The following is a 12,843-nucleotide window of genomic DNA, read 5'->3' on the forward strand; positions in this document are numbered from 1 at the left end:
TCCTATTAATTGTATCTGAAATTTCGCTAATCGCACCTAACATAAACCTACAATCGACTATTTTTTAAGAAAAAAATTTGATGATGAATAATAAAAACAATTTTTATAACCTATGCAACTAGTTTATAAGTTTAAACAATAAATTTAGTAATTATTTTGAATTAGATTATGTAAATATAATAATATTTTAGAAAAGATTTCAAATGAAATTTCAAATAATTTATCAATTTTACCGTAATAAAAATTGATTCTTTGCGGATTTTTGGGAGATAGATCGAAAAAATTGATCTAGGGCATCATTTTTTTGGGGCAAAAATCAAAAGAAACTACTTCCTACTTCTATATTGTTGAAGAATCTTAGATTTGTATTTCAGTCTTTCTACCCAAAATTTCACCTATCTGGCCCATGAGTTCGTTACATTTTTCATTATAATTCATCCCTATCTTAGTTTACCACATTTCTCCACCACTTTCTTTCACTATCATCCACAAATTTTAATTTTAATGTCTTATTCTCCAATATAATGCTCTTTGACTCGTTTTTACTTGATTTTCACTTTTCTTTCATTTATATGCTTAGTATTTTTCTTATTTATATTTATTTATTAATTTTTATCAAAGGTAACTTATGGTATAAGATGCAAGTTTACAAGTAGCTGTAAGAAAAATATTTTCGGAAGATTTATCTTGAGCTGGGGGACTCTTTGACCGACATCCTTCTTTATATGTATGGGTTGTTGTTTTGTTTCCCTCCCCAGACCTTACTTATAGTTTCTATGAACAGAAAACACTGGATATGATGATGATGATTCTCCCGACAATTAAAATAGTTGATATTTGTGCTGATCCGTTTGATAGGTCATAGGACTCAACTCAAGAGTCGAGACTAAGAGAGTAAAGAAAATTGAGCACGAGAACAATAAATCGTAATTGAACAGATAATGCAGCAATAAATACAATATCAACTTTCCCTCTAAACATAAAAACTAGGCAGGCTGGTTTATCTTGTCTGGAAACAATCTAACAAAAAGAACGAGAAACCAAGTACAAATCCAAAACTGTTGACGCGCCCAAGCATTTAGCAGCTCCCATCAAACATAACAATTCCTCTACTCATCATTCTGACTCTCGTCCTTAACGAGCTTGATCATGTCATCTATTCTAAGAATTGTGATAGCCGCCTCTGTCGCAAACTGAAAAACAAGCTCAAAAGATTTAGAATGCTGATCAACTCACACTATCATCTGTCTAAAGAGATCTCATTAAGTTTAGGGATAGTGTAAACATTCTACCTGAATGATTTTGACTTTGCTCATTGCGGGCTCAATGACTCCAGCTTCCAGATTGTTACGAACACTGCCCTTGTACAAATCCAATCCCATACTGCAAATAACGGGTTTACAAAAGTGAGTCGAACACTCGGGCTATAAAATCAGTATGTATTAAACGATGATCAACTGCTTTTTACTTGTTAGGGTAAGGTGATTCCTTGTTGAAGAAAGAAATAGTTCAAGGTCCTAGTAAGCATTAGTGATATGATAAAGCTTACCCTTGTCGTACACTTGTTAGTGATAGTAAAGACGTTTTCGATTGACCCTTGGTGGTAAACATCCTATTCAACTTTCTATAAATAAGTACACATGATTTAATGAGTCATCTTTACTATAGTCCATTATAATCGAAAACCAAAGAAGTATAAATCTTTGGCCCTATCAAAATAAAGGACATTAAAAATTGAGCACTCGATATTAGAATATAATAATCCATCAAACCCATCAACTTTAATCGTATAACATCACCTAACTTTTATTTTTATTTTTTATTTTTCTTTTTAATAATTACTCCCGTTCTATTTACTTGCAGCATAAACCCACTAATTTGTGAGAATCTGTAGGATCATGTTCCAATTTTATAGAGCTAAGGGAAGGATTAGTCATTGGCCAATTAAACTCTAAAAACACAGTACTAAAGTGCTTGAATTTGATAAAGCTTCAACTTTGTAGGGGTATAGACGAGCCAAGCCATAGCGTAGTACCACTCGGCTCGGGCCCACTAAAATTCAAGCTCAAACCGACTAGAGCTTGATCGAGCCTATAAACTTGAGGCTTGACCTGGCTCGATTCGAGGCCAAGCCTACTAATGAACTCCAACTTAAAATATGCTCTTATACAAGGACGTATATAATTTTGACTATTTTGTAGAAACTCTAAATGAAATGAAAAGTCCATCAATTTCTAATTATTTATCAACTATAACTTAAATATTATATTCTTTTATATAAATTCAAGCAGATCAGGCTTTCGAGTTGAGTCCTGCTTGACTTCATTATATCAATGTTTAGAGCCATACCACTTAAGCTCGAGCAGATTCATTTCATGTTGAACAGTGAATGTGTTTAGGCCGTGAATCAAATTAAGCTCCAATAGCTCTCAAGCGTAACAATCTCATTTACCTTTACTCCATTGAAGTGATATTATATACCAATCACAATGCACCAAAAGTAGACTTGTGAAAACGGTCAGTTGGGTCAATATTGGTTTGATAATTTTTTATCAAGTTATTTTCGAGTAAGATTCCTTTTGGGTCGGTCATTTCGAGTTTGGCAGGTTTCGAGTAGACCCAATAGTCAAGGACTCCAGTGCTTTAAATCTTTGTTTTCTTATCATTTGATGTTTTGAAAATACATATAAATTTTTTTTTATTATAAAACGAATTCTTATCATAGACTATAATTGAATATAGTAAAATGCCTCACTAAATCATGTGCACTTCTTATTATGTGAAGTTGCACATGACGTTTGCTACAAGGGATCTATCGTAAACAACTTCTTTGTTAGTGATATACATCTGAAGGTGGGAGCCACTTAATTGCATTGGGGTAATGAAATGTAGTATAAAAAGAATTCTCACGATAAGGACCAATATACAATGTCCAAAGCTTGAATGAGGGAATATTAACTCAAAAAACAAAAATTGACTAAAAATATGATGGGGCTTGACTCAAATGTGATGGTGCGGAACTGAAGAAAATTGAAATACAACATGATGGGTCAAAACATTTGGCTTCAGTTTATAATCGGGTTTGAACTTTGACCCAGACACCCAAATTTTGTTTTATGGGTCGGATAATGTTCGAGTCACATGTTCGAGCAATTTGGGTCCCATTGTGTTGTGGTTGGGGACGGACGTTTCCAGATCGTAGAACGTGGCTACGTTCCACGTTCCATGTAACTATGATAAAATGGTAATGGGCAGCAAAATTACACAACAGCACCTTAACAATAGTAAAATACTCTGCTCTCACCAATTGGATAGGAAAGAGAAGGGGTTAACAACACAAACATTACCTTGACAAATGCTGCTTGTCAGCCTTAGTCTGTGCAGCATGATGGTAAGCTCGAAGTTTGGCAACAAGCTCAATGGCATCCTTTGCAGCATTTACAGCAAGCACCTACACAAGAAAACAACAAATCTGAAACTCACAGACCACAGAAAGCCTAAGGCTCTCACAATCAAAGTACAATACCTTAGGTATAATAAGCAAGGCTTCAGCAAATTCTGCAATTGCCAATTGCTCCCTTGATCCTAATGTTGTAGCTAGGTACTCCAAGTACACAGATAATGCAGCCTCAACCGCACCACCACCAGCTACTACCTGAATAAATAGAAATAGGAAAGAAAGAAAATTGTATACTTCAGAGTTTTTCCCGGAGGCAATGAAATAAATTATCATGATTACCCTTTCAAAAATACAGCAGGGATTATGATCAGTGTCACATGATTCGCTAATATCCTCGTGAATCGCAAATCAAAAAAAGCGAATTATGGTCGGTCTTTGGGCTATTCTTGAACAAATTTGAGTGAATCGTGAATTTAAAAGGCGAATTAGCTAGCAAATTATGTTACATTGGTTATGATATATGTGCCCTACAACATACATGCTAGGATCAAGCATAAAATATTATACAAAATGGCACTAAATGGGAATTAAAGACAAAATAATGCTTCCATTGATGCTACTAATGCTCAATATTTCCTCTTTTAGTTCCTAAAAATAGCACTTATTTTTTCTTTTAATTCCTATATATAGTTCTTAGGGATCTAAACAACATTTCCCATTTACCGAAATATGCCATGAAGGTGTAAAACACTTCTCCTTCTATTCATGGCACATTAATTAATAGCCCTTAATTACAGTTCCCCTTGCTGCTTTTTTAACTTTCAGTAATACCTGTCAAAATTTTCTGCATATTAGACCTAAACCATGACAAAAATACAAGGACATCCCGTAAATGAAGGATATGAGAACGGACAAAGTACAAAACGGAAATGGGCAGCCTCTTAAGTGTCTCAATTCCCCAATTCTCTCATTACTGGAGCTAGAGCAGACAGTGAGCATGTAAATCCTCTAGAAATTTTGAACATCTTCCTTTTTCCCTATCTCTTTTGCTTCTTTTTTCACTTTTTCTTTTTTAGTAATTAACCTCAGTTTTCTTGAAATTACAGTTACATTTAACTTGACTTTTTCCAATAAAATTTAAAAAGTAACTGAAGTGAATAATTATCCTATGTAAAACCATAATAATTTATTAGCATGAATTTAATAAAAAAGAAAGCATTAGTTTTTACTCTAGCGACTCTTACTAAGAAAAAAAACCTACAAATTCCCCCCAAAATATTACAATTTAAAATTATAAAATCATGTGCCTTTGATGTTCAAGGCACCTTTTACACCTCAATGCACCTCTTGCCTTTTAAAATTAGGACTTGTGTCCTTTGAGAAATAACTTCATTCTAGAATCACAAGAACATAGTAAAAAAAAAAAATGCAAAAGTGGACGAGATCATAAGTACTCTAGCAGACGTACCGTATTAGACTCAAGGGTTCTCTTAACAATGCACAAAGCATCATGCAAAGCTCTTTCCATCTCATCAAGCATGTAGTCATTTGCGCCCCTCAAGACCAATGAAACCTGATATAAATAGGAATGAAATTGTCTTAAGTTGAACTGTACCATGTAAGGGGAAATAACATAATAAAGGTCCAAATATCTGAACGAACAACTTAACAATATGGTACCCACCGCACTGGTTGTTTTCGTTCCCTTGATCATGATGACATCATCATCAGCCACACGCTCCTCTACAACTTCTTCTGCTTGTCCAAGAAGTGAAGAATCAAAAGTTTCCTCCCCTTCCATATCAGCAAAAGTAGAAACCTGCAGTCATTGGAAACAAACAATAAATGAATCAGACTCAAAAATATTTTATAAATATAAGCATTACATCATCCCGATAATGGACCCAACCTTACCCTTGTAATAAGAGATTGTTCCGATAAATTATTTTCTTCATAACCTAAAACAGAAATGAAACTATCCCAAATGCGTAACATAACCCCACAGTCCACACTTTCCTGTCAGCATCAGCCACCAGCTAATGCAAGAAAGGGATTTAGATTACTAAACCTATTCACAGCCTATAAAATGCATCAAATACAATACAAATCAATTTTAGGGTAACATAACCCCATTTCTCATCGAACACACCACACCTTGCTATCAGCATCTACCACCGATTAAACATTTCAACAAGCATTATATATGTCACATATACCAACTAGAAAAACATTGATAATCAATGTCATTATCCACAAAACGATACCAAAAAAGGAGTAAAGAAAAGAACAAAAGCAGCAAAAATCAAGTCATTCAGGGGCAAGCTATGTTAAAGCCTCAAAACTCAAAGTCAAATCATTAGTTATAAATTAACAGTTGTATGTCTAACAAACAATTTTTCATACCAGCTCAAATGGCTCAAGTCAGAAGTCTGGATAAAAGGTTGATATGAATTATTTTTTTTCCTAATATCAATGTACTCTCGTTTGGCTCTTCAATTTTTTTTTTAAGTTTCACACATAATACTTATACAATTAACTTTTACCAAAATTCAATCATACAGCCAGCACATGTAAAACTATTAAAAGCCAAACAGGAGCAAGCTATGTTAAAGCCTCAAAACTCAAAATCATCTCATTAGTCATAAATTAACAGTTGTATGTCTAAAGAAGAATTTTTCAAACCACTTCAAATGGCTCACCAAAAGCAGTGAGTGCTGTCGGAAGCTTGGATAGAAAGTTGATATAAATTATATTTTTCCCAAAATCAATGTACTCTCAACTGGCCCTTTAATGTATTGTTAATTTACACATAATATGATAATACAATTAACTTTTACCAAAATTCGACATAAAGTCAGCACATGTAAAACTTCTAAAAGGAATGATGTATGAATGCATCTGCAACACTGGCCCCTCCTAAGTTATGATTTTCGTAAGCCCTTGAAGGTGTTGTTACAGATAAAAAGTTAAACAATAGGATTGATTGGAAATGAAATTTATGAGCTTGCTACATTCCAAAACATCAGGCCTGCAACGATGATAATAAGAGATGAAGACAATAGGAAATGCCACACACAGTTAATCCTGATTCTGATCTAACTATCATTCTACAAGGACTAACAAACTAAAAAAAAGGAGCACAATCAAGAATGACCAAACATATCATTGAGAATTCAAGACAAGTTTCACCAAACTGATTGTGCGCAGGCGAAAGGCAGGTTGTCTACCTATCCAATCACTAGAGAACGGAAGATGGCAAAGCTATCTCAGAATAGCAGCCAATAAAAAAGCTAAAATACAGTGATAATGTGAATCGACATACCATTGTTGCACCAGTGGCCTTGGCTACATGACGCATATCCTCCTTTCGAACACGTCTAACAGCAATTGCACCAGCCTCAACGAAGTACTTTTAAAAAGATATTGAAAAGGTCAATAAGTAAATGGCTATAAGCAGGTACAAATATAAAGAATTAAATTGAAAACATGAAAATAAATAATAATCTAACCTCAAAGGCCAAATTACAACCACATGCAGCAATTACTTAAAACTCAATGACATATACTTTCTTGTCAAGTATGGCTTACATACAAAAACCAAGAAAAGAGGAGAAACACTTTTATATGAACCACCAATTAGGCAGCTACTATAACCATTCAGATAGGGCGTCAACAACCCAATATAAGAGAAGTAAGGGGAAGATCAAATAATAACTGGATCCAAATTAACACCACATGATGTCCAATTTTACATTATGTCAATCAAGAGAGGAAATAATAAAAACCAATGAAGAGAATCTAATAAAATTGTAGTGAATAAAGAACTAAATTGTACCTTGAGTGCCATATCATCAATGCCTTTAGTGGTCAATATAACATTAGCTCCAGCTTTTAATAGTTTTTCAATACGCTCTTTGGTCATGTCTGCTTCCCTGTAGTAGAAAAAGAATAAACATTCTGAAATCAAAGTCAAATTTGAAGATTGATAGTGCCAACATCTAACAGTCAACTGCATAAGAGAGAGATAATAGAAGATTAAACCAGCGATAACAAAAGACTCTAAAGGCTTTGTTTCTTTATAATCGTCAATAATCCCTTTTCATCATCATCATCATCATACCCAGCATATCGATCAAGAGAAAATGCTACCCATAATGCATGCTACAATTGTATAAACACGATATAGAGATCTAAAAATTTTCAAGCACCATGTCATAAATACCTTTGACGGATTTTCTCAAGTTCTCTTGGATCATTGACTAAAACTTGAACACCTAATTGCATTTTAGTTTTCTGGAGGTTGAAGTCAAGACAAGCAATCTTGGCTGGAGCAACACGAATAGGCATTCCTTGGGCAGCGCGGCCTGTATTAAGAGCATAGCCTCTCAATAAATAGCTTTCCTTTGAACTTTTCCCGTGAGCTTTAAGAATATTGATGCTCTGGAACATGAGAATTAAGTAGTACATCACATTTGTAGGTCAAAGACACAAATATGATCAAACAATTCAATGCACAATTGAGCAGAAATTGGGTTATAATATAACAAACCTTGATAGGATACTTTACTTCACCACGCGCATTTGTCATCTTCACCGACTGCACTGCATCCACTACCTATTCCGAAAATTAACACATAAATAGTTGTCACATCTAAAATAAATTTAGAGAAGCTACTAACTATAACTACAAGCAAAAGGGAAAGAGAAGTTGCTTGATTAATGCAACCAAACATAATGAAACATTTTTCTAATGTGAAAAGGAAGAATTTTTTAAGAGCATAGAGTATAACCTATGTTTGCCAAGTCAAAAATTTGAATAGCTTTTTTAATAGGAGTATTTAAGTCTTTTATTTGGTATCAAGCTAAAAATCATTACCACAAGCAAGTAGTCTAGACTAAAAATAAGAAATTTGTTGCTGCTTTCTTTATAAGGAATTTTCTTTATTAAATAAAATAAAGAAAAAGTTACAAGATTAGGGATAAGGCATCCCTAAAAACAAGAAAATTGCATTAAGATTCTCCGTTCATTCCTACAAAATTAACTAAAGCGAAATCTGAAAACAAGCCATTGGCCTTAGCCCAAATTTGGCAATGAACTTGACTCAAACCCAAAATGCATCTCTATCATTAAAAATTCTTCTTTTTCTTTCCATGCAAACGGTCCAAAGAATGGGAAATTAGCAAAATGTCCATGGAAGTTTTACGATGAATAACAATATAGCCAACCCCACTCCCATAATTTTTGGGATTAATGGATCAACAATCAATATTAAAATACAAGCAAGCATACCAAGGCTGCAAAGAAGTCACTGTCTGCAGCTAACAACTTCGATGACATGCATGTCTTCGCACAATTTACAAGTGAGTCTTTGCCTAGCTTTTCAACCTAACCCAAAAAAGGAATAACAAAATAACAGAATGAAAAAATAATCAGGAAAAAGCAATAGACCAATAAATAAAACAACACATCATTACCCCAATGCAATCAAGTGCCTACCACTTAGGCGAGATTTGGAAGGTCCAATGTACGCATCCTTGACTTTGCAAAAACAAAGAAGCTATTTCCATCCAACCCTCGATTAACTTTGACTTCGCATAAACAAATAAAATTTTGCACATGACATAACAAGTCAATTTTACTGTAGTCCCATTATAATCCAACTAAACTATACATCGAAGAGCTACACATAATATAACACATTTTAACTAATAAATAAATCAAATTTCTCACCAATCAAGGAACTCAGACCAACAAAGGAGAGCTAAAACAAAAAGAACAGAAAAGAAAGTTCCAATCACATCCTCAATGTCACAAGGACGTCAACAACGGTTTAAGTCCAAGATCTAACAAATCATTTCATTTAACCAACTTTCAAGTCCTCCACCAGCAACAATCTTAGTTTTGAAGAGTGCACCAAAGCATTCCTAAGGCAAGCACTTTAGGCTAGCAATAGGATGTCCGCCTTGGGTGAGCAATGACAAGACAAGAGCATTAGAGCGTCTTACAGTCTTAGATTTTGAGGAAACTCATACCCACGAGTTACATTTTAGTGACAACCAGGTGAGTATAACTTGATCACGTCCCATGATCATCAGCTTGAGCCTAATCTTTTGTTTGGGATTAAGACGTTGTTGTACTTTTGAGCTTTTATGAACCAAAAGAAATAGACATTTGTAAGGAAAAATTATTTTAAAAGAAATGACCTAATTAAAATATTTCTAATGAAATACTTCTTTTATCCTAAAACGATGCAAAACTACCCCCAAACAATTCCGATAAGGACAAATAGAGATTGTCTTGGCAGAAGGATCGGAAAATCAAAAATAAAAAATTACTCAAGTTTCAAGACTCAACGATCCTTGAATAAAATGGTACCCAGAAAGCAAGGCGGAATATGGGCTTGCTAAATTGATCAAATCTTGTGGACAAGATAAAACTATGGCAAATGAAAGTAATATATGAAATTAAAATCCACATCAACGAAATTAGAAACAAGAGCACATACCTTAACCGAAAGTTTCTCATCAACATACTTGCACGATTCCCTCATAGCAAGCTAAACGAATGAGACATTGCAGATTATATAAGATTGACACAAGCTATATAAAGTTATAAACATCTATAAGAAAAATATTCATTAAAACAAGTCAATACATTAATCAGATATCAAGCCCTGGAAGGAGAGTATGTACTGACCCTAAATCCACTTATTATAGATGTTGCATGAATCTTATTTCTCACCAACTCATTGGCCTTCTGCAGGAACAACAAGCATATACATTCAGCAAAGCTTGCTTCAATACAAAATCAAGGCTATCGTAATTTGCGAAAATAAAGAATAATGTATTGCATGAATACCATTCAAGTGGCAACTAGCTGTAACTTACCTTAAGCAACTCTGCTGCAAAGATAACCACAGAAGTTGTTCCATCTCCAACTTCTTTGTCTTGGAGTTCAGCCAACTCCACAAGCACCTAAAGGTAGATGGAAACAACAGCTATGATTAAATACCCAGCAACAATTGGAAACACAATGGTCCTACAGTCATAAGAGTATTCAAGTACCTTAGCAGCAGGATGCTCAACTTCCAACATCTTAAGAATGGTAGCACCATCATTCGTGATTGTGACATCTCCAATGTCATCAACCAACATCTATATTAAAAATATCGATATTAGATATCCAATGATCTTACTTTCATATAAATAAAACCTGACGGAGACATGAAATTGAAACAAAAATAAAGCATAAAAAATTGATTATGGCAACTCAAAAATCCAAAAGTCAACAATTGCGGACGACAAAAGCTCAATATAGCAACAAGCATACTTTCTGGAGTATCCATAGGTTTGACAAATATAATGCTATAAACAGGTGCCCTCACACTGAAAACTAGCATTTTTTCTAATCAAACACCAATGGAATTGTATCTTCCTACTAATAGTGCATTACAAATATTTAGCACACCGCTGCCTTAAAAACATGGAAGAAAAGCAGAAAGATCTATTACTCTATCTATTTAGCATTCAGTTGTTCCTTAATGTTCTACCTTAACGCAACAAACAACATGCCACACATACTCTATCCATGTAGTTCCAATTCATGACTATTTATACCATTCAAACAATAGCAGATATAACCCATATCATCATTCCTTCCGCCCTCCAAAATTCCACATACAACAATATCATAGCGCAAACAAAAAATTGTTATAGGACAAACAGAAGAGCTCACCCAAAAGACTAGCCTATTAGGTGAGAGAGCCCATTTGCATATAAACCCCACACCGATTGCATTGTACAACCAATGTGGGATAAGTCCCATACCTTGGGATGGACCATAACAAAAACCCATTTCACATTCACATGAAACATAAAGAAAATTATCTTGTTCAGCTATGGTGTCACAAAAGAAGATCTAAAACAGCAGACAAAAACCCTCATAGAAAAGTGGGCATTAAAAAATGCAAAATTATATGATACTTAAATCGGGTAATTCAGATATAATTAAACATGATTGAAACTTAAAATTGAAGTACTAGATAAGATATAAAAAGGAACAATATCAATTAAGAAGAAAAAATCAAAAGATGAAACCTTGTCGAGACCAACAGGACCCAGAGAAGATTTAACTATATTGGCGATTGCTTGACATGCAACCACTGCAAAAACAAAGAAAAGTAAAGAAACCCAGATTCAAAAAATTGATATGAACATCAAAATGAAGAAAAAAAAAGGTATATTGAGAAAAAGAAACCATTCTGAGTGCGGACGTCTTGGCCAGATTGGCGGTCGCCCAAGATATCAGGGGCCGGCATTGTTAAAGCTTTAGATGAGAAACGGTAAGCAACAATATCAGAAAGTAAGAATTAAGAGCAAGAGTTAAGTGAACTGCGGCCGAGTGTTCCTTCTGTTTATGTAGTTTGAAAAAAGCTTCTCTTCTAGTGTCTATTACACCAGATTCAAGAATGTTCGAGCGAAACAAGTGTGGGAGGGTGAGAATTGATTACGAGTCCTTATTTAGTGAGAATAATGAATAATGAACGTTATAATTTTCTTTATGTTTTAAGTTTTAACTTTTCATCCTCTTGATGTCATAGTTTAATTTAGAAATTTTAAGTAATGTGAAAATTAATTAAATTTTTCATTTTTACGGCCATTAAATTTATAATTCTTACGGTACGTTTTATGTAGACTTTGTTAACGAAACTAAAAGTTATAGAACTATTGGCAATGTATAATACCGTAGAAGGGAAGTTTGTGAGATCCCAAATATGTTTTGAGGACTAAAAAAAGTCGAGTCAAATAGTAAAATAATGAAAATGGCTCGCCCGATTGTATAAGCAATATGCCCAACTGAGCAGCGAGAGTTTAAGTGGCAGTTTGTTTGAGGCCCTTATCCGGTTGCTCAGGCAACATGTTTGATCAGGCTATCCGCACATATCCAACTCCTTCCCTCTCCCATCAACGCACTAGGCAAGGTTATGCCTACTAGTGATTGATTGAGTTGGATATAACGGTGTGAATATTGAGTTTTCTATCCTTCCAACTTTTTTTCTCCTTTCCATAATCATCTTTTAATAATTCAATCTTAATTTTGACCAATAATTTGTAAATAGCGTCAATCTTTACTTTTAACTTTTATCCATACAAGAGAAAGACAAATATATGACATGCGTAGTTTGAAAAAAGATTAAAAAACCTAGAACCACGAAGAAGACATAAGAGCTGTCTGAGAAGATGATACTTCAGTTAAAGGCTTCAAACTTCAATTTCTACATTTTGGGTTTTATCTTTGCCCTGGTTTTCCCATACCTTGGTACTTCCTCCATCGTATATAAGTATGACCTTTTGAAAGTGATAAAAATACAGAGGATATCATTTATGTAATGCTTGGTAAAGTATAGTTTTAGAAAAAGGAGAATAATATTTATCAGCGAGTT

General features: G+C 34.2%; 1 protein-coding gene across 1 annotated transcript; it reads right to left on the reverse strand.

Moving 5' to 3' along the window:
* Positions 1–580: 580 nt before the first annotated feature.
* LOC130820936 (T-complex protein 1 subunit alpha) lies at positions 581–11,929 on the reverse strand. Its single transcript, XM_057686494.1, has 17 exons — positions 11,658–11,929; positions 11,498–11,562; positions 10,466–10,555; positions 10,289–10,375; positions 10,098–10,157; positions 9,907–9,957; positions 8,691–8,786; positions 7,950–8,015; positions 7,623–7,840; positions 7,236–7,332; positions 6,723–6,809; positions 5,085–5,219; positions 4,869–4,973; positions 3,527–3,655; positions 3,348–3,451; positions 1,293–1,383; positions 581–1,193 (listed from the first exon to the last, which is right to left on the reverse strand). The coding sequence occupies exons 1-17, from the start codon at positions 11,716–11,718 to the stop codon at positions 1,110–1,112; spliced, it is 1,626 nt and encodes a 541-aa protein (XP_057542477.1). The 5' UTR covers positions 11,719–11,929; the 3' UTR covers positions 581–1,109.
* Positions 11,930–12,843: the final 914 nt, after the last annotated feature.

Source organism: Amaranthus tricolor, chromosome 8 (assembly GCF_026212465.1).
Source record: "Amaranthus tricolor cultivar Red isolate AtriRed21 chromosome 8, ASM2621246v1, whole genome shotgun sequence".
Classification (NCBI taxonomy): domain Eukaryota; kingdom Viridiplantae; phylum Streptophyta; class Magnoliopsida; order Caryophyllales; family Amaranthaceae; genus Amaranthus; species Amaranthus tricolor.